The following is a 27,630-nucleotide window of genomic DNA, read 5'->3' on the forward strand; positions in this document are numbered from 1 at the left end:
GCAACCCCGTATTGGGAAATTTTTAATGTCTAATGTTTTACAATTTTTTCTGTGCTGTAAGCTGCCCAGAGTGGCTGGTGAAACCCACCCAGATGGGCGGGGTATAAATAATAAAGTTGTTGTTGTTGTTGTTGTTGCTAACTATACAACCTTTAGAAGACATCTGAAGGCAGCCCTATATAGGGAAGTTTTAAAAATGTTTAATGTTTTATTATGTTCTTATATATGTTGGAAGCCTCCCAGAGTGTCTGTGGCAACCTAGTCAGATGGATGGGGAATCATCATCATCATCATTATCATCATCAGAGAAATGTTAGAGGTGTTATGGAAATCTGCCATATCAGGAGAAACTGGCCACTCTCCAGGCACCCGGCACGATCTCCTGGTGACCTCCCTGTCTGCATTCCCCGGCAGATGCAGGCTAGGTCGCGATCGGCGATCCTCCTCAGCATGAGAAGAACACACCGCTCTTCCCCCCCTCCCAGGTAGGGGGAAAGAGAGAGAGAGAGAAATGTATTTACATGCCTTTATTTCTGTCTTTGCAGCATTACAGAGAAAACACGTCTGCTCTCATCAGAGTCCATCAGAAGAGAGAGAAAACTCCACCTCCTGTACTTCCTGTACAGGTCATATTACACTCTGAGCTAATTCCGGTGCTTTGCACTGAAAATAGACCCTCCCTCTGTTCCCACGGAACAGTTCCAACATTCCCATTATGTTTTGCTTCAAAGCCACCTGCTGCTTGCGGTCGCATTGCACCCATATCGTAACAAGAGGGTATGGTTTAGGGAGTGCAGCAGGCAGCAGTTGGGTGCTGGAGGAGAGGAGTTGGTGGGTGACGAAGAGGGAAGGGAAGGGAAGGGAAGGGAAGGGAAGGGAAGGGAAGGGAAGGGAAGGGAAGGGAAAGGATGTGTATGGCTGGTGGTCTTTTGAGAAAAAAGTTGTGCATAGATGTGTGAGTTATGCTGAACTGCTGAACTCCTTCAGCTCTTTAGAATTTCAGAACTTCAAAGACTTCAGGAGCATCTTCCTTCTAAGAAATCAAGGCAAGCAATGTGGCACAGATACAGAGAGGGAGGACCCCTGGGAAAACATGCACTCGAAGAGTCTCTCTTTCCCTTCAAAAAATGGGTCACCGATTCCCTTGATGTATGTTGACATGATGCAAAATAAACGCAGCTAACCATAATAAAAACGCCGTATCAGCAATTTTCAGGAAGTGGAAACAAAAGCCTAACTTTTACATTCATAATTTAATGCGGCATCTTCATATTCCACCACTAAAAGCATGCACCACCCCAGACACAAACCCTCTGCACCTGTAAATCGATATGAATGGCCGTTTTCAGAATTCCAACCCCCCGAAGCCCTTTCTCAGTTGCTATTAAAATGCAGCACTGCATACATTTACAGCGCAGACCTATGAATGTCTAGTCAGAAGACAATCAGTCCCCTTGAGTTCAATGAGATTTACTTCTGGTACATATGCTTAGGATTCTGCTGCTAAATTCCCTAAGTTGTCGCAAATACTTTGTTAAGACCAATGAAAAGGATGAATAACATTCCTGGCAATAAATGTTGTTGTTGTTGTTTAGTTGTTTAGTCGTGTCCGACTCTTTGTGACCCCATGGACCAGAGCATGCCAGGCACTCCTGTCTTCCACTGCCTCCCACAGTTTGATCAAACTCATGCTGGTAGCTTTGAGAACACTATCCAACCATCTCGTCCTCTGTCATCCCCTTCTCCTTGTGCCCTCAATCTTTCCCAACATCAGGGTCTTTTCCAGTGAGTCTTCTCTTCTCATGAGGTGGCCAAAGTATTGGAGCCTCAGCTTCAGGATCTGTCCTTCTAGTGAGCACTCAGAGCTGATTTCCTTAAGAATGGATAGGTTTGATCTTCTTGCAGTCCATGGGACTCTCAAGAGTCTCCTCCAGCACCATAATTCAGAACCTGGCATAAATAGCCTGGCATAAATAGAAGCCTAGATAGCTTGGGTATCTGACAAAATTTCTTTCCAGGCGCCCAAGTCATAGAACCATAGAATTGTACAGTTGGAAGGGACCCTGAGGATTTTCTAGTCTAGTCCAGGCCCCTGCAATGCAGGAATATGAAGTTGTCCCATGCAGGGATCGAACCTGCAACCTTGGTGTTATCAGCACCACGCTCTAGCCAACTGAGCTATCCATTGTTTATCGGTGTGGTGTAGTGATTAGAGTCTTGAACTAGTAGCTGGAAGCCAATGTTCAAATCCCCACTCAGTCATGAAGCTCACTGGGTGATGTTGGGCCAGTCATAACCTCACAGCCAAACATACCTTAAAGGGTTGTGAGGACAACATGGGGAACAGGAAAACCATCTATGCTACCTCTCCTTGGAGGAAAGCTAAGATACACATGTGTTGCTGTTGATGGTGATAATGAAGATAATGCTGGGATATAAATCTGTTGGGTGATTATGCTATCTATAGTTAGCTGAGAGTGGTGCTCGATTATTGCAGCAACTCAAATAGAATTGAGTTCAATGGGACTTACTGCCAGGTAAGTGGGTATAGGATCGCAGCCACTAACCTGGAGGAAAGTGCCATTGGACTCAGCAGGTCTTACTTCTGAGTAGGCAATACTGTATAGAAAGACACAGTGAATGCGGCAATTCTGAGCAGTGCGGGCATGCAAAAAGGTACTTGCTCCATCAGTCTAGCAAACTCCATTTGGCAAAAGGGGGAGTCTGAATGAAAAATCTCCCTTGACTAGTCTTTGGCAACAGGGAAGGAATAGCGAGGGACATGTATATAGCAAAACTGTCTTTGTCAAAAGCATTAACTACCATAAAGCTTTCAAAACTGAGTGTTATGGGTCCTACCAGTAGGTGGAGTGAGGTGCCCTTCTCAGCCAGCAGGTTTTGGGGGGCAGCAACAAGATGATGGAGGACTGAGCTGTGTTGACCATTCTGCCTACACTAGAGATGTGAAGGCCCTAGGGAAAATCAGAAAAAAATGTGGGGGGTGGCTTACCACATTTTCCTATGTTTCTTTTCCCCAGGTTGTTGGTTTTTTTTGGAAACGAATAATAAAAAATGAGAAAAACCCCCAATTTTTCTGGGGGTTTTCTGGGGGGGTGGAGCTTCACATCTCTAGCCTCCACAGGATCCTGTAAGCCTTCAGGCTTGTTGAATCTACTATGAGCTCTGGGTAGGGACTATGCTCTTGCAGTTTACAGAGGAGTGGGGTATATGTTATCAGATGTGCGTCTGATTTCCAAATGAGCACAGAAACAAAAACTACAGGAACCCCATCATCTCTGCTTTTATGAGCTGTAATGGCTTTTAAGTTGCTGACTAAGCATAATATTTGATGGTTTTAATGCTTTACAGTGAATTTGGAGAATCAACTGGGGAGACCACTGGCCCAGCTTCTTTCTAATATAAATAAATATTAGTAAATTAGTAAATATTAGTAAATAGCTGCAGTTACATTTGATTTAGCCCTTATCAGTGCTAGGGAAGAGGGTGCATGCATTTAAAAGGTAATGGAACGCTCAACTCTAGACATCAACCTGGTGAAATCTAGAGCCAACAGTGCAGAAATTCAGCATCTTATTTTGTTGCATTGCTTCTTAAAATATAAATTGGTTTGGTTGTTTTGCTTTGACTCGAACATCTTTAGAAACGCTTCCATGCCACAGAAAAAATATTGCAGCACATATTTTAAGGGCATGAAGAAGTGCATTTCTGCCAGTAGATGGCAAGAAATATACACATCACATATAGCAGCATTTCAGATTCTCAACTGAAACATATCAGGGCATCGTCACATGGCAGATAAAATCCATATTTCAATCCATCTAATAAATCAAAAGATCCACACTCATTCCTTTCAGTAAGACGTTAATTCTTGAAATCGTGCTCTTTCTCTCCTTTTCGGTCCCCACTTTCATGTCAGCAGTGGTGATCTAGAGGGCCAATTCATGGTTGCGTGAGCTGGGAAGGAGTTTGCTGTCACTGGGAATGGCAAACATTGACAGAAACAGCTACTGAGGGAGGAAAGGAACTGACACAGTGCTAGGACAACTTTATGGAATCAGAAAAATATATTTCATTTTGAGTTCTAGGAAAATATTTTGGATGCAACCATGGTTTGATAGTTCAAAATTTGTTTCAAATAAACAAATTAGAACTCAGAGTAAACATACGTAACAGAATCCAGTTACAGAAACAGATTAAATAATTTCTAGTACAAAGTCAGACAATCACAGCAAATGATTAAATGATCTTAGAAGAGTCATTTCCAGTTTTGTACGGGCCAGCATAGCCTGTTCCTTCCCAGATGATGGCACCGAACATGGGTTCAGGGTGGGCATATCCATTTGGCAATCTTTTAGAATGCAGTAAAAATCAGGAGAACTGTAAAAAGGAAACGAAACACCTTCTCACACACCCCCCCCAAATCAGGCAGCGCTGGGCCTGCAGGGCACTTGAGGCATCACATCCCCCGAGTGCCCACCAGCTGGGGGGCGCCTGGGACGGATGCAGCAGCTCGGGTGCCCTGCAGGCCCAGAGCTGCCTGGGGCAATCCATCCCTCCCACACCCCTCTAGCTACACTACTGAGTAGTACCCCATAACCAAGGGGGCACTGCCTCCTCCAGTTCCCAAGGTATCTCTGGGTGCTCCTGCTTTACCTCTAGGAAGTTTTACTTGGGTTTAGATGGCTTTCGCTCAAGGTAGAAAGCATGGCTCCTGTGTCTATTCAGCAATTGTACTAGTATCAATCCATGTGTATTTTGCCCATGAGGTCAGTGGCAGAGAGAGTTAAGACAGGAAACAGGAGTTCTGAGTGGATGGGATTCTTATTTAGTTGTCAATATTCTCCTGTTTTGCTGCCAGAAGGTTTTGGAGGTGGGGGGAAGGTGGTGAGCGGGCACAAATTCACCTTGGTCAATGGAGGGAATCCCCTGACTTGATGTTTCATATTTTCCGGAGGCTTCGTATATATTTAATCCCCTGATGGGCTGGGGTTGGGTGGGGTGGGGCTGGAGGTGTTACTTCAGAGGGCTGGGTGTCTGGCAATATGGAGGGTTGGGGGTGGGCAAGGGTAGCGGGTCAGGTAGGGTGGGACCCCTGCCAGCAATCCAGTGGGTAGGGAGGGAAAGGTGAGAAATGGTTGCCCACCTATGTGGATGCGAGCCAGATGGTCCTGCTTATGGCTCGGGGTAATCCACATGGGTGGGGCAGGGAGAGGGGTGCCAGCCTCTGCCCAAATTGGGCTGATGGCTTTGGCAGGGAGGGGGGCTAGGGAGGGGGCACTGGCCAAAATAAGCTTTCGGAGTGTTTTTTAGACCTTTCCTCAAGGGTTATTTTGTTCCCTCGGGTGCCTTGGGTGCCCCCTTTCTCCACGTTTTCGGCTTCGTTTTTGGCCTTGTATAATTTTCTCTTTGGGGGGGGTTTCTTTTTGTGGGGGTTAGGTATGCCTATCCCTTTTATGGCCAGGTTTCGCCTATCTTCCTTCCCACAGGCAGGCAGGCTTTTTCTGAAACCCTCAGGGATAGGTTCCAGGGTCCTCCTCCATCTCACGCCTTCACCCAAGTCTGGAAGAAAAGAAATGAAGGTACAATCGTTATTTTAAATGCAACTGGTTTGTCCATAATGAAGAGTCTTAATTTATTCCAATGTATTATATCCCTATTTAGAGCTTTCCGAACCACACTATAATTAAACTTATACAACTTGTTCAAATTTTGGGTAATTTGCATCCCCAGATATCTAAAACTTTTCCTGGCTATTGGAATCTTCAACATTGCTATAAAAGTCTGTTGGATAGGTTGGTGTGTGAAAAACATTACCTCTGCTTTCTTAAAAGTAACTTGCAATCCTGAGACCCTGGAGAACTGTTCCAATTCTGTACGTAGTATTTTGCTGCTGTGATACAGTTAGAGGTGCATAAAAGTATATTCTCTGCAAAGAGGCCTGAATCTTGTTCATTTCTGTTTGCAACCACTCCTATATGAGAGAGGACATTGATTAGTTTGCTTTTTAATGGTTCTAGAATTAATACAACTACCAGGGCTGACAGAGAGCATACTTCCTTCAAAACTAAAAGGCCCCAACCTTTCCACATAAGGGAGTTACTCCAACCCCTTGATAATTTTGGTTTTACTTTTCCCTACATTTTCCAGGTTTCAAAGACCTGTTTTGAGGTAGAGAGGCCAGGACCAGATGGGTCCAAGCCCAGGAGGCTGCACTTGGACTAGCTGGAGGTGAGGTGGTCTATATAATTGATTCATAGCTGTGGCCATTGCAAAGTCCCTGTGCAGTGGCAAGGAGAGAGGTCTTTTACCCAGCTCCTGTTGCTGGAGGTTCTAAACGACTGGATCTTTGAAAAGGGTTGTGGAAGATCCTAATGGTTGGCCTTCTTTTGCTGCCTTGACGTCTTCCTGCTATTCTGTTACGCCCCAATATCCAGTTGCTTATGATCCCATTTAGAAAGAATATTTCTCCCATCTTCTCCCTCTCTCCTCCATGGATAAATTGCCCTGCCCTGATGCTGTTGCCATAACAGATTCTGTCTTTCAAGATGCTCTGCTTCTTTTCAGGGAAAACATGAGGGTGATACCCCCAAGGGGCCCTCAAATGCACCCCGCTCAGTGTTAATTCAAGTCAGCATCCATAGTGGGAGCCCCTGGAGCTGGGGTCATGTGAACCTGTTTTCTTGCTGTCACCACAGTGACCTCCAAGATTGTAACTGGCCAGAGAATGTTATGATGCAGTGATGGGCAGTTGGCCTTAACTGAAGGTGCCAGAATAGAAAAGACGTCCATTAGGAGAAGAGTAACTGAGGTTATGACAAGTTTGAGTCACAACAAGCCCTACGATACACTCCTCCCCTGGTTGGTACCCCCCAAATTTGACTAGGTTAATCTGGATACCTAGTGAAGTCACAGGCACCGGCTAAATCTTACACCTGTTATGCTTACCTGTTTATATAATTCTGTGAGATAGGGGTTACAACAGAAACAAAGACCATCATTCATCTAAAGAACAATTCCTATTTTAGGCTCTCACATGAGAACAGAATCTAACTCAGGCTTCCTCAACCTCGGCCCTCCAGATGTTTTGAGGCTACAATTCCCATAATCCCTGACCGCTGGTCCTGCTAGCTAGGGATCATGGGAGTTGTAGGCCAAAAACATCTGGAGGGCCGAGGTTGAGGAAGCCTGATCTAATCAAAGTGCTTTTGGTTCTGGATCAATGTGGATCATTCATGGATATTTATTTATTTATCTACTGCTTTTCCTCCCAAACTGATGTTTTGTGTTGTTGCTCCCTGGAGACTCTTGGTTTGTAAGCTGCTTTGGACAAGTGCAATGTAGATTGACAGTAGTAGCAAAAATAAATATGTGATTTTGAAGGAGCCTCAGACTTTATCAGCATATCTAGTGAAAGATATATTCAAGACTAAGTCCCATTGAAGGCCATTGAATGGGCCTTAGTCATGTCTTATCTAAACCCCATGCGGGATACTGGGACCTTGACTAACTGGGGTAGCTTTTTAAGGGCACCTCTCTTTCTCCCTTTTCTTTTGCTGTCTATCATAGCATCCACTTGTATGTATGTTACCGTCTCAAAGTTGTCCAATGATTTAATCCATTCCCCAGCTATAAATCCTTAACTTCTCAGCTGGCTTCTCTGTCTGCTTCATGGGACAATGAAGCGGAACATGTGAACATCACAATGGCACAATTTCCTACCTGCCATGTTGATGTAACACAAATAGGGTAGCTGAGAGCACTCCTCGCACTGCTTACTGATCGAGCGTCCGGTAAGAAGTGGGCAATGGAATAGCGATGATGCAAAGTTGTTTCTTGCTGTTTCTACGGTAACCCTGCAGAATGTGAGGAAGGGGCTAGGAAAATATTAGAATCAGAATCAGATGATGTCAACATGAAAGGTGGGAGAACAGTCCAGGAGTGAAAAAAGGGTGATCAGTTCACCCTCCCTGGTTGAGCACTGATCTCCACAGGCTCCCTACACATTTTTAAACATAGTCATCTGAATTTTCCTTTGGGCTTTGTTTGAATGTAAGACCAATGTATTATTATTTTTTCATTAAGTGACCTAACCCCTTCAGATCCAAGGTTCTCGATTGTGGATGAGTATGCAGATAACTCACTTGCCACCTTCCATAGAGGCAATGTTGGAGAAAGAGAATTGCACTCTGGAGATGGTCAGCTGAGAGGAAGTTGTAGGTCAAACCATACGGTTGCTGCCTTTGTAACCTATCCCAACAAAAAGATAGACAAAGGGGGCATTCGAGCAGCGCCATAGCTGGGTGATCTTGCACCCCTGGCAGAATTGTCCAGAATGCACCCCCTAGCCACAGACAAATTAGCTCTTCTTTCTGCCTCTCTTCCAACCCCCCCCCCACCACCCATTCAATTCTTATGAGGCAATAATCAATATTTTTATTTGTAGACATATTTATGGACAATTTTAAAGCTGATTTTGCGGGGGGGCCGCCTGTGCCCCCAGCGGGGTCCTTCCTGGCCACCCCCTAGCTACGGCCCTGTGTTCCTGTAAAACCTAAAGTACTCTACTTGCTGAGGGTACACACCATCAGCTACATTTCAATATGAACTTAGCGAGGGGTGACAATCACCCAGCTGTGACACCCTTTCCACCTGGCCTAGGGGGCGAGGCCCACACTCACCAGCCCTACTGAAGAGGCTCCTCATGAAGCCAGAGGAACATCACCTGGCTGTGGGGCGAGAAGGCCGCTCCCTACAAGGCCCTTTCCACCTGGCCTAGGGGGTGAGGCCCACACTCACCAGCCCTACTATGATAAATAAGTATTCTGTAGTTGACCTCCTTGTAATGTTTCATTTTGAAATCTTTAATATAATATTTTAGTTTTCTGTTATGTTGCTTTGACTGTATGCTCTATATTTGACTTTCTTCAGCTTGTTTTATTTATGTTTATTGATTTAATATGCTGTAAACCGCTTTGAGATTTTTCTTAAAAATATAAAGCAGTATAGAGATTAATAAATAAATAATATCTGGTTTCAGGGTATTATTTAAAGGATGGCACAGGTTGCCACTACCTTGCCAAAACTAAACAGGTCTGGGTCTGGTTAAAGCACTGATGGGTGCAGGAACCACAAGTATGTTGTCTTGGCTTCCATGAGGGGGGAAATTGGGACAGAAATGTAAGAAAATGAATAAATAATAATAATAAAATGTGTGTGTTTGTTTGTTTTCTATTTCCATGCAACAAATGGCACCACATGCAGTAGCGGATTCTCAATTTAACTGCATTTTGAAGTTACATTTAAGAAGTTGGCTTGGCTGTTCCCCAGTTTTACCTGAGTTTATTTACTAACAGAGAAGTGGTAGCATAACCCAAAGACGTTATCACTGGTAAGAGTAGAAATTGCACTCTACATTAATGTTGAAGGGAATAGTGCTTCATACAGCAGTTGAGCTCATTATCAAATGCTTAAAGATTTTCCAGAACTAACTCATGAACTGAAAAACCTCCTAACCAGGGGATGAGAACCCAGGAAGCTCTAGAGGTTTTAGGCAGAATCAGAGGCGCTGCCTTGGGCCAAATATTTGTGGGGCTCAGTGGTACAGCATGTGAGTGACATCATGCATGTGATGCAAATCACACACCTGTGATGTCACACACTCCTCAAGAGGAGGCCTTGCCCAGTGCTGTGCAGCTTCAATGGCCACGGCTGCTCCTCTCTTGCGCTCAGGAGGAGCCTGCCTTTGATGCTATGCCGAGCTCAGATTGGTGATTTGGCCTCCCCCCTCCCCTCAATATGAGGGGAGGAGGGCTGAGCCCCCTGCTGAGGAATATTGAGGGGGCTGATGACACCTCTGTCCCCTAGAGTTGGCACGCCTGGCCAAGGTGGAGCCCAAAGCTGCTGCAGGGTTAGGACACAGACATTGCTCCTCCTCATCTTGCAAAAAGGCTAAAAACCATAGGAATCATTTCCTGTAGCCTTAACATGATTACTGGATTCAGTGGCCTGGTTTTACATATCACTTTAAACAATAGTTACACTTAACTATTTAAAGGTGAACTCACAGTGTGCTGGTGCAAACACCCAACAACATCTGGAAGGCCACAGTTTCTTCTTCCCTGATCTACGCTGATTGGCAGTGAATCTCCAAGGGAGCCTAGAAGCGGGAGAAGTGTGGGTTGGGTCCTTCAGAAAGGCCACCACAACCTGCTCTCTGTGTACAGGTTCAAGCTGATTGATGCTATTTTAGAATTGCCATCTTATTAGCTCTGCTAAAAGATCAGCTGCCTTTGGCTTTTACTAGGCTACCAGACGGCATCAGAGGGAACAATAATAGGAAGCAGATCCCACTCCCAACAGTTTTTGTTTGTTTGGTTAGTCGGTTCGGTTTGTAAACTTCTCCAGAAGACTTTTTTGGCTGAGGAACAGGATTAAAATGCTTTAAATAAATATCTGCCTCACTGTTTTGGAATGCTGATTGCAGAGCTAACAGCTCCCAGAATGCAATGCTGCTCAGTGTGCGAGCCTCTATTAGAGTTCGGCAGAAATTGCTAATTGCCCGCTGTAATTCAGGGTGATTCACTGTGCTCATGCTGCTCAGTCAATTGTACCTTCACCTGCGTACAAAAGCTATTAGAAATATATGTGTATGCAGCAATCTAAATGACTTAGACTAAGGAAGTGCCCTCTGTCTTTAAAAGGAAGGTATCTATTCCCACATACTGAATATCCTTAATGATGTACTCCAATTTATAAGGAAAAATCTAGTGTTCAAAAGCCTACTTCTCTGAAAATTTACATTGAATCTCCTGAGTTCAATGGGGCTTCATATTTTTATTTTTATGCAATTTATGTACTGCTTGATTGTTCAAAAAAAAATCAAAGTTATTTTTAAAAATAGAGCAGTTAAATCAGTCAAACAGTTAAGTAATGACAGTAGCAAGTAATGATACATAAGAATGCAAATCCTTAGGTTCTGTTCAGAAGTTATGTTTCTTTATGTAGCTGTCTGTACACATATATGAACACTAGACCATGCCAAGGAACAAATAACACTATCATTGTGAAACTGGCTGTATGTACTGTAGGACATTACTAAAGTTAAAAATGTACTGATTTTACAGATTTATTAATTCATCATTTATTCCACAGTGCTTCCAATTGCACTTCATGATTTGTGACCTTAGTGCTTGAACAATAATCTCCTCCCTCAATTACCTACCCAGACGTTGAGATCTTCTTATGAGATTCTTCTTTGAGTTCCCCTGCGGTGGTGAAAGGACCATTTTTCAGTGGTGGTACTCAGTGTTAGAAACTGAAATATGAAAGCTAGCAGCTAAATAGCACCATAAACCTAGGTTATGGGCACCACAATGGAGTGCCTAGGCGCGCCTTTTTATAACAAGAATACAAAGCTGAAAATGAATGGCCTGCAGCTAAAATATTTTGTTCATTTTTCACATGGTCTGGTCCTCATCTGAGGATTGCAAAAAAACCTCAAATCCATACTTCCCCTGCCTGCCACTCTAATATTCTTATGATGGTGCCTTCTCTAGTCTTCAGAGAGTGGCTGGAAGTGGGGTGGCAGAAAAGGGTCCTCCTTTCCTTCTACTGTGCAGTTTTAATCTGAAATCTTAGGCTCAGTACTGTGCCCAGAGCTCAGAAACTGCTTGCATGAATGAAATTCCCTGTTGCAAAATGCACCTAGAACAATGGGAGTTTCGAACACTGGTGGTATCCCAAAAGAGGCCCGCTTTACACCTATATTAAAGGCTTTTTGGCACCTGGTAAATACTTTTTCATTTCCCCAAGCCTTTTAATTCATGTTGTACCTTTTAACTGTAGCTCTACTGATATATTTTTTAAAAATAATATTTGGTGTTTTAATGCTGTGTTGCATATTGCATTTTTATTGCATTTTTAAAACTTTGTTTTTATTTTGCAAGTTGCCTAGGTAACTTTTTGTCATATGGTATCCTATAAATAGCATGCGTGTATATAACAGTTTACAATCCTTGTCTCTTAATATGCACACAGCCAAACATCAAAAAGCCAGTTTTTTCAGGTGACCAACGAAAAGAGCTTTGGAATTTGATCTTTACCATAGCTCTGGAGTAGAATGCTGCTGCCAGAAAGTATATTACATAGATTAGTAGAACTACACCTTGCCTAGAAAACCCCTTTCCTGTCCGACTTCCTGCCACTGCTATAATTAAAGCTCTGAGTCAGTCCCTACTAGTCACTACAATGGTATTCTAATGTCACACCCAAAAAAACCTAGAGCAAGAGAAAGCTCTGGTGCTGTGTAATAATACACCGCACAAACACACACCCATGGAATTTCTGTGCTGTGCAGTTTTCTGTCTCATCCCATGCCAATATAGTTCATTGTCTTCACTCATCCCGGCCATTGTCCCAGCTTTGACTGAACAAATTCCATTCTTCTAGTTATTATAACTTTAAAAAGGTAGAAGGAGCAGATGTTCTTCCACACAATTGGTTTTTTTTAATTCTTTTTTTTAATACCTTCACATTTCGTGCAGCTGTGAAAATCTGAACTGAAAGGGCAACATGAAGCAGAAACCACAGCAAGGCATCATCTGAGACATCCCAGCTGTTGCTAGTTGGGAAAGCTAGTTGGTTTTGGTCACTGTATGCAATCCAAACCATGGAGCAGAAGGCAAATACCGGGGAGCAGAAGGCCTCAGCCCTGAACCAAACAGAAGCAAATTCAATTACAATTCAGACTAGCCCTGAATCTGTATGTTTTCTAAAAGGTTAGCTCCAATACCATAGGCCTGAGAAGACATATATATTAAGCTGATGCCTAAAGTAAATAATGTAAGGACAATGTCCTGGCTCCCAGCTGCCATAGAACAGAGACAATGTGAAATTCCTTCCAAAGGTTTAAATATTTAGTATACTGCCATACATATGCAGATTAAGGTAATGCTGTTCAGCAAGGGGCTGAACTGTACCTTGGTTATAGACAGGACACCCATCTATGCTGAAATATTAACATCAAACAAGAAAACTGTTCTGTCTCCATCTGAAAGCCAAGGTCCCGTTTACAATTTGGATAGACAATTTCCCTGGGAAACATGGATTTCGACAGGATGTTGGTTTTTGGAACTGAATATCAGTAGCATCCAGATTTCATAGGTGGTTGTCATAGTTTGGATCAAGCTCAGATCAATAATTATATAGGAGAAAACCTAATGTAAGGAATTTTCATAGTTGACTTCGAAGGGAGTGACACACAGAGAGAGTTTGTACATGTAATTGGTTCTAAGCTCTTGTCATCATGTTGTGAAATGCATGACCTAAGTAATTATACACAATAGATTAGTCATAATGATCTCAGCCTCTTACCACGTGTATCTACTAATCAGCCTAAACCTATGTAACTAGAGAGATTGTTTATGACATAGAAATAAGAAATATATTCTATTTTTAGCAGCTTCCACGGATACAACTGCTACAAATGGAAAGTGAGGTCATGTGGCAAACCTGCTCTCTGCTGACCATCAGCTGAAGCCTTCAGTGCTATATAGTGTCTGGGCAAATGTGATGTAATATTATTTTATTTAGTACTTGACAATGCATTCCATGCATTTTTACTCAGAACTAAGCCTCACTCTGTTATATGGGATTTACTCCTATCCTATGTAATTGTGCATCGGATTGCACAATTTAAATTGCTTTAAAAGTTGTTAGGAAAAAATGAATATATGCTGGCATACGCTTTTGTAAACTACAGTCTACAATAGCTACAAGGGACAGAAATAATAGACTTGTTTGGTTTGTTTTTGTTTAATATCAACCAGCCACAATGAAGGGAACCAGGCAGGGGGCAGGATTTGGTAGAGATTATAGTACTGTACGTGGTTTGGATAAATTCGACAGAAAATTCTCTCCCAGTCTCACAACACTAGAATTTGAGGTTCTTCAAAGGAATTAACTGAGTATTCAGAGGCAGGTTACCCTTAATACTAGTTGTCTGAGGGACAATGAGGGAGGCTCTCCAGATTCCCAGATCTATGTAAAGGTAAAGGTAAAAGGACCCTGTCCAGTCACAAACGACTCTGGGGTTGCGGCACTCATCTCAATTTACTGGCCAAGGGAGCTGGCGTACAGCTTCCAGGTCATGTGGCCAGCATAACTAAGCCACTTCTGGCGAACCAGAGCAGCACACGGAAATGCCCTTCACCTTCCCACCGCAGCAGTACCTATTTATCTACTTGCACTTTGACGTGCTTTCGAACTGCTAGGTTGGCAGGAGCTGGGACAGAGCAACGGGAGCTCACCCCGTCGTGGGGATTCGAACCACTGACGTAATGTTCGGTAAGTCCTAGGCTCTGTGGTTTAACCCACAGCGCCACCCGCGTCCCCCAGATCTATGTAGGCTGGACTAAATAGACCCTTGCTCTGATTCAGCAGGACTCTTATGTACTTTGGTAGACAGGTGCCTACGAAAAGCTGTGCCATAATAAAATAATCTGTACTAAAAATGTCCCCTACTGTACTCTTCTTGTTGTAGGCATTTTCATTTAAATTTGCACTCCAATCTGGTAAACAGAAAAGAAAGTAAACTCTGTTAAACTCAGTGGGACGTACTGTGCAAGCCTAATGTCCACTCATAAGTAATTCAGTGAGGTTTACTCCCAGGTAAGTGGGGATAGGATTACAGTTATTTCTGAATAAACATGTGTAAGGGTATCAATGTCCAAATCCTAATGATCAGAAAAATCAAATATATGTTTAAATTATGTGTCTTCTGCAGACCCTCCAAGTGTCCATCTTTTCCAGGGACAGCCCTGGATTTACAAAAGCTGTCCTAGTTTCTGATTTGATCCTGGAATGTTACTATTTTCATAAGTAACTGTACAACCTTTAGAAATCATCTGAAGCATGTAGTGTATAAGAAAGGTGGGGGTTTTTTAAAAAAAAGGTTTATTGCTTCATTATATTTTTATGTATGTTGGAAGCTGCCCAGAGTGACTGTAATAGTATTATTATTATTATTGAAGAGGATATCCTTATTTTCAACGGAGAAATGTTGGAGAGTATGTATGCTGGTAACTATGTACTTACTACCAGTCTACTTAGGGTGTGATTTCTTCAAGTCTTATTTTTTTATTACAAGTATTGTGTACATGTGTTTTAAATTCTGTTTTCCCTCTCTGATTATTTGTGGGGAGTTGGGTTGTTCTTGTTTTTATTTTGATTATGTATTTTGTGGTTTTATATTGTGATTTTATCCTGTGATCTGCGTGCATGGGGCAGTATATAAACTTAATAATAAAAGAATAAAAATAATAAATCACTGTCCCTATGTTAAAATATATTTAAAGTGCTATTTGGGCTTTCGAAGTTTCCAGGGCTAAGGAGGAGCTGATATCATTTCATGCATCCCGACCCTCCGCTCGAGGGCTGTGCAAGCGAATAACCTTCGCCTCAGTTTCTGTCTGGAACAGCGAACTACCAGGAGGTTATCTGAGGACAACGACGGAGGCAAGGCGGCCGACGTGAGACCGCCGTGTACCGCAATGGCCCCGGAAAGGGTACAGACTACAGTTCCCAGCATGCCACGGGGGCCTGGAACGATCCCTTATGTCTGGAAGGGGAAGAAATGAAGCGGCAGCTGCGAGAGGCACCGCCCTTGTAAACGACCGCGGAACTTCGAGAGAAAGGGATGCTGGGGGGGGGGGGAACCACACGCCCCAGAGGTCAATGCGCGGCTCCCTTCTTGTACGTCACGGAAACCTGCGGCTACCATTGGTCGTTTCCAAGCCACGCCCTGTAACGTCACTACACCGCCTCCGCCTCCGCTGGGTTCCCTATAAAAGCCACGTCAGCGTCAGTCCCCCGCCTTTAGTTCCTTGGCGTCTGAGAGGAGAAACATGTATCGATTCCGTTCACGGGCATCCACGGGGATTTCTGCCGCTGCTACAGCTTTGCCTATCGCCTGCTTTCCTCAATCGCATCCGCTGCCTCGGTCCGGGAAGCCGGCCTCACAGAGACGTTTCTATAATAAAAAGCGCTCCTGCTCTTCCATCGGCTGATTGTCAGCGCTGCCCGGGCGAGGGGGAGAAACAAAAGCCAGGCCGACGAGAACCCCAGAGAGGGAGCACCGGGAAGGAGCCGCGCGCGAAGCCGTCGCCGCTACAAGGCCGCTGCCATGCCCAAGTCCAAGCGGCGGGGAGGGGGTAACCCGCGCGGAACGTCAGGTGAGGGAGCCGGCGCGCATGCGCCCCCGCCGCGGGGCGTAATGGGGGCTGTAGTTCTCTGCTTGGCTCCCCCCCCCCACGGGTGGCGGGAAGCGAGCTTCTTGTTCTCTGTTAAGGTTGCCACCTGGCCTGTATTTCAGGTCCTCTCTCTCTGCCAGGTTAGGGATTCCCTCCAAATAGATGTGTTGGAAAGGTCATGTGTTTATGGTCTCGGTAGCCAAGCCAAGATTTACTATTTCTACTACTAATAATAATAAATTAATTTATTTTTTATACCCTGCCCGTTTCCCCAGCGCTCTGGGCGGTTTCCAGCACTTTATAATAAAATATCAAACATTAAGAACTTCCTGATACAGGGCTACCTTCAGATGCCATCTAAAAGTCAGATAGATGCTTCTTTCCTTGGCATCTGTTGGGAGGGTGATCCACAGGGAGGGCGCCACTATGGAGAAGAACTTCTGCCTGGTTCCCTGTAACCTCACTTCTCGCAGTGAGGGAGCCGCCAGAAGACTCAGAAGGCTGAATGATGGGGTTGGAGATGCTCCCTCAGGTATATTGGGCCAAGATGAAATCGAGACAGAGTACAACTTATGTAAATGTATTTGTGGACACTGAAAGGCTTTAAATGGGAGGACAAGTCTCCAATCATTTTGGTATTTGCTATGGACAGCTTTAGATTTTGTGGTGAAGCAATAAATAATACTCTGTGGTTATGTTCCTTCAGGCCTCTATCCTAAACAAATGCTCACAAAGATTGAGCAATCGGACCCATATTGTGTGCTTGATGGGAAAAGATTCAAAATGCAATATAAATTGTAAAGGCACAGATTAATAATACATCTTGCTGCTCAAATCCAATCTGTGTAGCTTTGTTTCATATGCAGTGATATATTTCAGTCTTAGGTACCATTTAAATTATACACAGAAATAAACTCTCCGGTTCTCCTGGTAATCTGAAAATACCTGCAAGGCTGTGACAGGTATCATCTAATAGGTCTAAAAGCAGCAAAGTGTTGCTCATTGCTCAAAATAAAAAGATGAGAACTAGGCATCTTGGAAGACGAATAGTCACTAGACATTTATGCAACCTCAGTGATGTAATTATGTGTTGTCGCTGTTGATAAAATTAACATGTGAGGCCAGTGTGCTAAGTATACAGCAATTCTAACCCAGTGAAATTGGCTAGATATTGCTTGACCCCCGCCCCAAGAGTTGAGAATTCTGATGCTTTCCGTTTATTCTACCTGAGCTTGATACTGTGACTTAAAAAACTTTATAAAAATATCTATTTTTAGTGGTGCCCCATAGTAATAGTTGTGATTGGGCCTGCAAATGAAGTTGGATGAAGTCTAGAAATGCAACATGCATAATAGGGTAGTCTTTTAAACTCCTGTCACATTTGTATACTTGCTGTGTATTGGACTGCATGCCTCCCATTTTGTTTTAGTAAAAGCTTACTTCTATGCCAACAAGTCTGTTCTTTGGCCAGAGAAATTCTGCCGGGTAGCATGTTGCAAATGGTTGACAGCAGAGGAATGTTACACTTTGTTTAATGTACAGATACTGGGAGGTTAAAAGAATTTAGGCAGTTAAGAATAGATGATAGCAGAATAGTTTGAAAACAGGCTGCCACGCATATACGGTAAGACAGAACTATGGCTTGTTGAAATAATTTGTCTTTGAGATATAGCTGCCAGTTGGTCTTCCTTCCCAACACATAATTCTGTCTGCAGTGGACCCCTACTTCTAGGGTTTAGAAATAGAAAATTGGCAGTTATATTGGTCTTGATGGCGTAGACATTCCAGAGTATTACCCTGTGTTAATGTTAACTGCTCCAAATGCTTTTCCTAGGTGCCCAGCACAGAAATATGCAGTCTTTTAGTGATGAAGATGCATCAATTGAAACTATGAGTCACTGCAGTGGCTTCAGTGATCCTTCCAGCATCACTGAGGATGGTATGTTAACCTTTGTGTCTTATTAGGAAACTACTGCAGACATGAAATGCTTATTACATTTGGAAAGAGTTTGGTTTGGATTGAATGTGGTATATTTTATTTCAAAATGCTACTTTATTTAAAAGCGCCTAACCCTCAAGATAACTTGGGGGGGGGGTCTAATTTGTAGCTCTTTTATGAAACTAAGGCAAGTCAAAGAATTTGTTTCATGTATTTGTGTTACACGTTCACATTATTATCTGGAGTAGACTAGTCATTGAGTGAAGCAAGTTTTGCTTACTACAAGGTAATAGTTGTGTTGGGTACTCACAAAGCCCCCTTTCTGAAAGAGTGTACAGTGGACCCTCTAGTTACGTACCGCTCTGGATACATAACTTTTGGGTTTTGCCGCATGCGCAGAAGCGCTCAATTGCGGCATGCGCAGAAGCAGCGTTTCTGCCTACGGACTTTTCGGGTTGCAGACGGACTCCCGGAATGAATTTGATTTGTATCCAGAGGGTCCACTGTACAAGTAGAAACTCGGGGGGGGGGGGGTATTTGTCCAGATTATTCTCCCCCTCCACAAATGAATACATGTTTTTACATGGCATCAAAACACCTTTAGTACTGGGGCCAGTTCCTAAACCTGGCTGCCATAGTGGAGGTCCAGCCCCATCTATCTGCCACCTCCACTATTGCCCAGCAGTGGAACACAGAGCAGATCAAGTATGAATGAATTGATTTATTACGGGGTCAGACCAGAAATACACAGAGCAGATCCTCCACTGAAGGCTTGGTGGCCAGGCAGAAGTGGAGGAGACCTTACACGGATTAAATCAGATATGTATAATTTCCACAAGACTCTGAAGACTCATTCTGTGAGGCTAGGTTTATTAATTGTAATCGTACTGTCTTGTCACATATGTGTAGGGCCTGAAGTTGATGAGGAAGCAACGCAAGAAGATTTGGAGTACAAGCTGAAGGGATTAATTGACCTCACGTTGGACAAGAGGTATGGGAGGTCTGAGAAGTAAAAGCTTAAATTGGCCATCTGGATGTTTGTTCTCCGGATGTTTAGGGCTCCTGTCCCATCATCCTTGAGCACTGTCTGGGGTTGGTGGGCAAATTGAGTCTAGCACCATCTGGAAGATACCTGGTTTAGGAGGCTGGCTTAAAAGATTTTGCAAATTGTGGGCTAGAGCTTTCCCATGAGGTCATAGGAGCTTTATAATATTGTAACCCAGCCCTGTGATCCTCAGATGAAGGGTAGTATAGAAGTTTAATAAGTAATAATTATTGTACCCAAGGGCAGATTAGTTCAGGAAGTTGTATCTTAGCTTGGCAGCAAATCCTATGAATTAGGATACATTTAGGATAGCTACTGTATAAGTAAGCCTTCATCATGTCTTAATTTGGGAATAGATAATAATAGGGAAAGTGACTTTTTTCAGCTTGTTCCACCCACATCATTTTTCAATGTTCTTGCCTGCCATGATTTCTTAGCTCACCGCTACTTCAAGAAAGCACTCTGTCATTTTCTAAAGGCGCTGGGAATTTATTCAATTTAAACAGTCTTATTCCCTGCCATATCTACCTTCCTCCAGTTACCATTCCCTCAAATGCTCTTTTCCTAAAGATGTTGGATTAAGAGTCTTTCCCTATGCCTAGAAAAGGAAAAGAGCTGTGAAGAGAAAACATTTTATGAGCAGTGTTTCCTTGGCATTGAGACATTAAGGATTGCAGAATGAGAAATTGGGCGAATGTGGTGTTTGCCACAGCAGAGGTTGAGTGCTAGTATGGGAAGCTCTGATAAGTAGTTTTTCAAATCTTGGCTTTGCAAATCTTAGCCTTAAATGTTGTTCTGCCTTTTGGGAAGGAGGTAGAGGTGGAATCTAAAGCATGCATAACACAACCAGATTGAAATTTGCAGCACAGAGCTTTCAACTGACCTTTTACCATGAACTCCCCAATAGTGCGAAGACAAGGCAGTCAGCTCTTGAAGGTCTTAAAAATGCCCTGTCTTCAAAAATACTGTACGAGTTCATCCTGGAAAGGAGAATGACGCTAACAGATAGCATCGAACGCTGTATAAAGAAAGGTAATGTGCATCTCTCTTCCTATAAAATAGCATTATTCTGTTGTCAGGTTTAATTGCTCTTGCATTTAGTTCTACCGAGTCATAACTGGCTTTCTGTGTTTAGGCAAGAGCGATGAGCAGCGTGCAGCAGCAGGATTGGCTTGTCTGCTTTGTGTGCAGCTGGGGTCAGGAATTGAAAGTGAGGAAATATATAAGACCCTTGCGCCGATTCTGAAGAAGATTCTCTGTGACGCGTCAGCAAGTGTACAAGCAAGGCAAGCTGTAAGTAAAAAGTTGGTACTTGGGATGAAGAAGTGCAAGTGGATGCCTTGTATCCCATATTGCAGTGACGTGTGTGTTGGAGTCTGAGGGCCTTAAAATGTTTTCCTGGTCAATTGGTGTCTTATTCTTTGGCAGACTTGGCTTCAAGGCTTATAACTTAGTCTTGAACCATCAGGCAATGCCTGTGTGTCACGCTTACTCTCCGTGATAGGGTTCCTGGTGACAGTGCATGACAACCGTCTTGGGTCCACGGAAACTTCCACATGATGGAGAGGTAGTTGTGGACACCACACACACACACACACACACACACACCCCCTCTGCAACCAGTCATACACTACAACCTCTTCTAAAACGTTTCTTTCAAGCTTGATATCGCCAGGGAAAAGGAGGCCTCCGTGGGTGTAGATTTGCGTGCAAGCACCATATTGGTGACCCCTGGTGCACGGCGATAAAAACAGCAATTGTAACTCAGAATGTTTCTTGCAGGTTTGGTGGGTCATGTCCCTTGGAAGTATTAGAGCTAGCCAGGAAGGAAGGAAGGAGAGACCGCTAGGGAGCTGGGATTGGTGTTTTCCTGTAACACGCTTCCTTAAACATTGAGATCTGGCCAAGACAGTGACAAAACCGTAAACATCCCTTGTTTTTGTTTGAAACCACTTGCAAAGTGTGTGGTTGACTGATCTGTTAAAGGATGCTTTGTTGTCTTGTCTGAAGACAAGGACACAAGCATGTTACATGATTTAAACCACAGCCTCACTCATTTTTTGTCTGTTCTGTGAGCACAAAATGTAGCAGTAAAGTTAAAAGCATTAACTTCTGTTTCCTTTTTCTAGTGTGCCACCTGCTTAGGAGTCTGTTGCTTTATTGCCACTGATGATATCACAGTAAGCATTTTTATGAACGGTATTATTTAGCAATGAATTAACCAGTGCAGATCAAACCGTGAATTAAATGGCATCGGTCTGTTTCTTAAACCAGGAATTGTATACAACCATGGAATGCCTGGAAAATATCTTCACGAAATCCTATCAGAACGAGAGGAATTCAAATAGTATTTCCAGTACCCAGAATACAGTTCTTCACATCAGCGCTCTCTTGTCATGGACGCTTCTGTTAACCATCTGCCCAATGAATGAAGTAAAGAAGAAACTTGAAATGTGCGTATTCTGTTCCCTTGGAAACCATACCCAGAAGTGCAGTTTAAATCAAATATAGCTTTGTGTGCAGTAACGCAGATCAATAACATGCTCCCAAATTTCCTAGGCATTTGCATAAATTTCCCATCCTGTTATCCTGTGACGATGTCAACATGAGGATTGCTGCTGGGGAATCCTTGGCTCTTCTGTTTGAACTAGCAAGAGAAACAGATGGGGTAAGTTCAGAGAATGATTCTGCAGGGAAGGATGGAGAGCATATTTTTGTAAATAGCTTTTATGCTATATCTTGGGCGTTTCGTGTATCTGATGGAGAAATAATGGCTTTCTGCATATGAATAACATTTGATCATACATAGGTCTTATTAGAATCTGGATCAAATGTAATATTTCAGTAGCAACTAATTAAACACCTGCAAAAATCAGGATCATATTTCTGAGGAGTTGAAGTCATGCTCTGTGTTATGTCTTACCATGTCCCTTGAGTGCGATAGATCGTGTGACCCTGCGGTGTTTTAGTTCAGTGAGGGCAGGGGGGAGAGAGAGAGAGAGAGAGAGAGAAAGAACACATCACTCCCGTAATCATAAACTTACATGAGATACCATTTATAGGGGAAATTGCTTATTTCTCCAATTTTTTAGACTTTCCCCCATAACATGATTATCATTCTAGGGTGGTTTCCACCAATACACAAAAATTCAATGAGATTTTTTTTAAAAATCCAGTTAATAAAAACAGAGCAACAGCATAAGGCGGGACAACCTGCAATGATTGCAAGTTTCTTTAAATACCAAAATCTTGAACTGAACCTGGTAGCAAATAGGCAGCTGATACAATAAGATCATCTTAGTTCATTATTGTTTCAGACTTCCATAATTTGCTTTATCGTATTTTAAAGTGGCTTTATTAATATCTTTACTGTTTTCTTTAACAGTACTGAAGAAAAAAGTCTCAAGTTAACTATGTACCTGTCTTGGTAAGGTACCTATAAAAACTCTAGGTGACCCAGGATGGTAGAAAAAAGAATAACTGTAGATTCGTCAAGACAGCCAGTCCATTGCACAATATCTAAACGAGCGTTCAAAACTTTAAGCTCTCATTAAAGCATTTGACTTTGGTTAATGGCATCTGTTTGATCTCATTAACATTGGCTCCTACACACTGCCAAAAAACGAATAGTCCTTCAGCCTACTCATTGTTTCAGTGATTGTCACTAGTAAATTTTTCCACTCATAGGAACAGCCAATAAAGACATTACATAGGATCATGTGATGAACAACTTGGGCAGCCAGGTGTAGTCAGGTGAGAAGGAAACATAAGATAGTCATTGTTGCTACTGAAACACACCTATAAACAATGTGGGAGGTAAAAGGTGAAATCAATAGCTGACTCAGTTTTAGTAGTCATGAATGGAGAGAGGAGACCTGTTAAACCAGAGTTATGAAATGCAGAACCATTTCAGCATCTACTCACTTGAAGCTACTCACATCAGAGCAGTGAAATGATGGCTACATTCCCAAACAAACCCCTACTAAAAGACACTTTATAACCTTAATAATATATTGATTTCTCACACTTCACCAAAAGGTCCCAAGGCAGGTCGCAGCAACAAAACAATTTAAAACAACGAAACCAAGCATGCACAATAACCATCAGGTTAATTTACAGTTTCCAGTTAGGACAAAGAATAATCTGCCCCTTCTAAATTTCAGGGTGATGGATAGAAGAAACAAATGTAGACTTCAGAAGACATTTTGCCCTTAAAGGGAGGTCTATTTTATCCTACAACCTCTCAGAACACCTAGCTTTTAGTATTGTTATAACTTGTTCTCTCCATTTAATGAAGATTTGTTTGACAGTTGAGCCATTCTCAGTGAAATGTGAAATACAGTTTGCAAAATATTCAAGAAGTTCAACCCCCACAAATAACATGTTATTCCCTCCTCCCCATCTGACTAGGATTTCTTTTATGAAGATATGGAGCTTCTAACACAGAAACTGAAGGCTCTAGCTACAGATGGGAACAAGCACCGTGCTAAAGTGGACAAAAGGAAACAGCGGTCTGTCTTCAGAGATGTCTTGCGAGCTGTAGAGGTAAAGAGGAATGAGCAAATGTAAAAAAAAATGTATAAAATGTTACTGGTTAAGACTTCATCTTTGAAAAGCAAGTGCTTTGAAAAGCGTGTTCTTTTTAGTATAAGGGACATTGCTCAGTGCTAAGATACACCTATTGAATATATTGTACCTGATCTCATTTGTTTTATTTTTAATACTAATGACGGCATCCATGGAGGCCACTTTTGCTTAGGGAATAGCATTTTGGGGAGGGGTGCTTTTGAAACTTCAGGTCTTTCAGTAGAGATACTGGCTTTGTCTAAAGAGCAAACTGCTGTCAGAGGACTAACCTGTAGTCAAAGGTGAATCTTGAGTCATGAATAATTCCTGAATTGCTTTTATTAAGGGGGGGGGGGGTGACAGTACATTGAGATAGCAACTAGGTCCAAAAATTGTGTTTCACAGGATTTGTTTTTAGTTCTTATATTTTAACCTGATGTTTATAATGAGAGCAGATTATCGAGAATCCAAGGCCTGCAGCAGTATTTGGGAGGCATACATTGGAGTCTGGCTCAGCTACCTCCACTTGAGAATAAGACATGAACTTCGCATTATTTTTACAAATAGTCAAGCAATGTACTGTCTTAGTTTGCAGCGGCAGCTAGGGTGCATTCAGCTGTAAGTTGCATTTCTAAAACCACACTTTCCTGATATGACTGCTTGTTTATTTTGACAGGAGCATGACTTCCCTACAGAGACGGTCAAATTTGGACCTGAGCGCATGTACATTGACTGCTGGGTTAAAAAACAAACATACGATACTTTCAAGGAAATTTTAGGATCGGGGATGCAATACCATTTGCAGGTAAACTTAAAAACTTTCATTAGAATGGCAGTGGTACTTAGTGCTTTTTAAACTACTTTAAAAACATAAACGGGGGTAAGAGAACAGGAAATTGCTTTATGGTGCTACCTCATCTCTACTTGAGTAGGACCCTCCTAGATTTTTAGCCATGGAAAGAAAACAAAAATGGTACTACAATCACATTTAGCAGCTCTTGATAGCCGATATGTCACAAGCAATGTTTGAACACTTGAAGGTGCAAAATTTGCTCAACTCTAATGACTTAATGTTTTATCCAGTCCAATGAGCTTCTCCGGAATGTCTTTGAACTCGGGCCGCCACTGATGCTTGATGAGGCAACACTTAAATCCATGAAGATACCCCGTTTTGAAAGGGTATGTTACTCACATTCTGTTAAGCTGATTTACTTGGTTTGGTTTGGTTTTTAAATTTGGTGCAGTTTCTGCTTTGTGATTTTGCCACTTGCCCTGGGGTGCACAGTAATTAGTCTCCTGACAAAAACATCTAACTCGGGGTTTCCCAGACTTGAATCTCCAGCTGTTTTTGGACTACAACTCCCATCATCCCTAGCTAGCCAGGACCCCAGTGGTTAGGGATGGTGGAAACTGTAGTCCAACTGGAGACCCAAGTTTGGGAAACCCTGATCTAACTGAAACTGAGTCTTGCTTGGTCTTTTTCTACCTTCAGAGAGCTTTCAGTAGCACAACCTGAGCATGTGGCTCAGCACTGCCTCATCCTGGGCTTGGGGTTTCTCCATCATGGCAGACATTGTAATTTGGTGAAAAGAAGAGGGGAAAGCAGTACAGATAAATAGAGTTGGAGTAGGTGTCCACCACCCCCAAATAAATTCCCCAAATATGCAGTGATGTACTACTAGAAAGCCTGGCCTTGCTTTTTGACTTTGTTGATAGAAATAACTTTAAAGAACTTGATCTGTTCCATCTTGACTGTTTGGGCCAACAGCCTACTCTTTCAGAAGGTGTTGCAGCCCTCTAGTCTGTAAGAGAAGCTGGCGGTTTCACAGTTGTAGATAGCAACTGTGAATGGCTTTCTGTGTTTGGATGTACAGGTGGCATAACAGAGAACCCGGGTGATGGCTGAGATAAATTTGACAGGCCGGAGAAGAGATGATCCTGAGTATACATAGACCATATTATTGAGGGCTCTCTGCTCGTGCACTTCAGCCACCCGTGCACCTGAAACATGCACCTTCCAATTGTGTATCAAATTGTTCATTTCTAGTTAACCTTATGGCTAAGGAAAGCACTATATTGCAGCTTCCAAATGTATGAAGTTCATAAGTTTAAATAGTTCTTTTAAGAAAGTGGTTAGTGTAAAAATAAACAGCAATCCGTTCCCCAGAATCATAAAAGTAGCACATGGCGGAGAGACCTGCAAAAATAAATGCTGTCTTGTGTTGTGGGACCTCTGCTCCACAGGGCTTCCTCCCAGTTTGTCCCTACCCTGATGTAGCATTTAGGGTTTTAAAAAGCCTTAGTGCCAATGGAAGCTTTTAAAAAGCCATGTGGGGCCTTGAAGCTGGAATGGGAAGGGTTAACCCTCCCTCGAGAAGGGTCTCACCAGGTGGGGGGGGAAATTGCTTCAGTTGTTGTGATATAATTTATAGACATTCACATGGGGACTTCATTTATGTGGTCAGCTTTGACTCCACATAAGTGTCCCTTTGCGAGCAGAGCATCTTTGAACTGCAATCTTTTGGCAACTCCATTTCTCTGCAGGGGTGTCCTTTAGGAACATTTTGCAGAGACGTTTGAGTATGTAAACCTTCCCTTAGAATTCCATTTATCTTGATACACAACTTGTGTGCACAGCCTTCATAATGTGCTGTTGGGGAGTGGTGGCAGCTGCTGGCAACAGTTACTATGCATATCTGCTTTCACAGTGACCAGGATATCAGTGTTACAATCAGCTCTCTTACCAGGTTCTTGGTGATACATTTGTATGGTGGAAAATCAGAACGGAAACAGATAATAAATCTGAGAAGCCCAACTATGTTGGCATGGTTGCTTAGCAATCAAAAGGATTGCAGAATTTTCTTCCAGCCATGCGATATCTTAGGCAACAATTTTATCAACAAAGTATTGTGGTTGTAAATTTTTAATGCTAAGACCACCACTTGAATTATTTAGAACTCGGTGGTGCAGAACTATGTAAAGGTCAGCTGGCAGCATATAAGATTTAACAAATCTTTCTCATTTTTGCACATTGACTGTTGTCAAATACACTGGGGCCTGTCTGTGCAAAATGAATGCATAACCCCAAAACCTTGTCAGAAGGAATGTTAACGCTGATTGCATTTCTCTGCTGTTTTTATAGCATTTGTACAACTCTGCAGCATTCAAAGCCCGGACAAAGGCTCGAAACAAGTGCCGTGATAAAAGGGCCGATGTGGGCGAAGTGTTCTAGAGCAAGCTCTTCTGAAGACCTTCAACTTCGTTCGGTTAAATTGAATTCCTGTTTAGTGTGATTAATTGTGGTGTTCAAAGTGAAATGAGACTTTTAAAAACTGTATGTATCTCTTAGATATCTTCTTGCCCATCTATAGAACAATGTTGTATATTAGCTCCCTAGATGGATGTGTATTGTAGATTAGAATGTAATCTGATGAGGGGGAGAGAGGCGGCTTTTGTAGCACTTTATTGGTGAGTAAGATAGCTCGTGAATCTGGCATAATTCTTAACACTTGGTTAAATGGTGCTGAGGGTTGCTTTGTTTCAAGGTTCATTGTTTTTAGCAATCTAATAAGATGGGGGGGGGATTCTAATGAGAATATCTGTAGGGTTAAGCATGCCTCTGAACAAGCTATTTTATAGACCCGTGTTTTAAAATGAAACATCCCGGCTGTGGCAGTGACCTTGGTGTACTTGCCATGGACCCCTCTAGCTTGGCTCACAGACTTTACAGTGAAGTAGCACATGAAATCTTTCAAGAAATGTTACACATCATATGCTGAAACTTGGATAATAAAAGCTATTTATATCTGAAA

The 27,630-nt window shown here is 42.7% G+C and overlaps 2 protein-coding genes and 1 long non-coding RNA gene across 6 annotated transcripts; 2 read left to right on the top strand and 1 right to left on the bottom strand.

Moving 5' to 3' along the window:
- Window positions 1-4,051: 4,051 nt before the first annotated feature.
- On the bottom strand, window positions 4,052-14,112 carry LOC309351209 (uncharacterized protein). Of its 4 annotated transcripts, none has more exons than XR_014160754.1 (5): window positions 12,547-14,100; window positions 11,243-11,285; window positions 5,836-5,992; window positions 4,926-5,580; window positions 4,052-4,398 (listed from the first exon to the last, which is right to left on the bottom strand). XR_014160754.1 is itself a non-coding variant. In XM_081878603.1 (5 exons), exons 1-4 carry the CDS (start codon window positions 12,688-12,690, stop codon window positions 5,571-5,573), a joined length of 354 nt encoding a protein of 117 aa, XP_081734729.1. In that variant the 5' UTR covers window positions 12,691-14,112; the 3' UTR covers window positions 4,052-4,398; window positions 5,546-5,570. The 4 variants fall into 4 exon arrangements, 2 of the variants coding, with proteins under 2 accessions (XP_081734729.1, XP_081734728.1); XM_081878603.1 differs by having other exon boundaries at window positions 5,546-5,580; window positions 12,547-14,112; XM_081878602.1 differs by having other exon boundaries at window positions 4,052-5,580.
- Window positions 14,113-15,883: 1,771 nt separating this feature from the next.
- On the top strand, window positions 15,884-27,630 carry IFRD1 (interferon related developmental regulator 1). The gene is made up of 12 exons (XM_081878601.1): window positions 15,884-16,250; window positions 18,103-18,207; window positions 19,117-19,198; window positions 20,160-20,284; window positions 20,388-20,545; window positions 21,382-21,432; window positions 21,527-21,705; window positions 21,812-21,920; window positions 23,663-23,797; window positions 24,495-24,623; window positions 24,902-24,997; window positions 26,961-27,630. Exons 1-12 carry the CDS (start codon window positions 16,202-16,204, stop codon window positions 27,048-27,050), a joined length of 1,308 nt encoding a protein of 435 aa, XP_081734727.1. The 5' UTR covers window positions 15,884-16,201; the 3' UTR covers window positions 27,051-27,630.
- On the top strand, window positions 21,927-22,795 carry LOC309351210. The gene is made up of 2 exons (XR_014160756.1): window positions 21,927-22,220; window positions 22,261-22,795. It is a non-coding gene; the product is annotated as an uncharacterized lncRNA (long non-coding RNA).

This window comes from Podarcis erhardii (genome assembly GCF_964252035.2).
Source record: "Podarcis erhardii genome assembly, chromosome: 10".
Taxonomy (NCBI): Eukaryota; Metazoa; Chordata; class Lepidosauria; order Squamata; family Lacertidae; genus Podarcis; species Podarcis erhardii.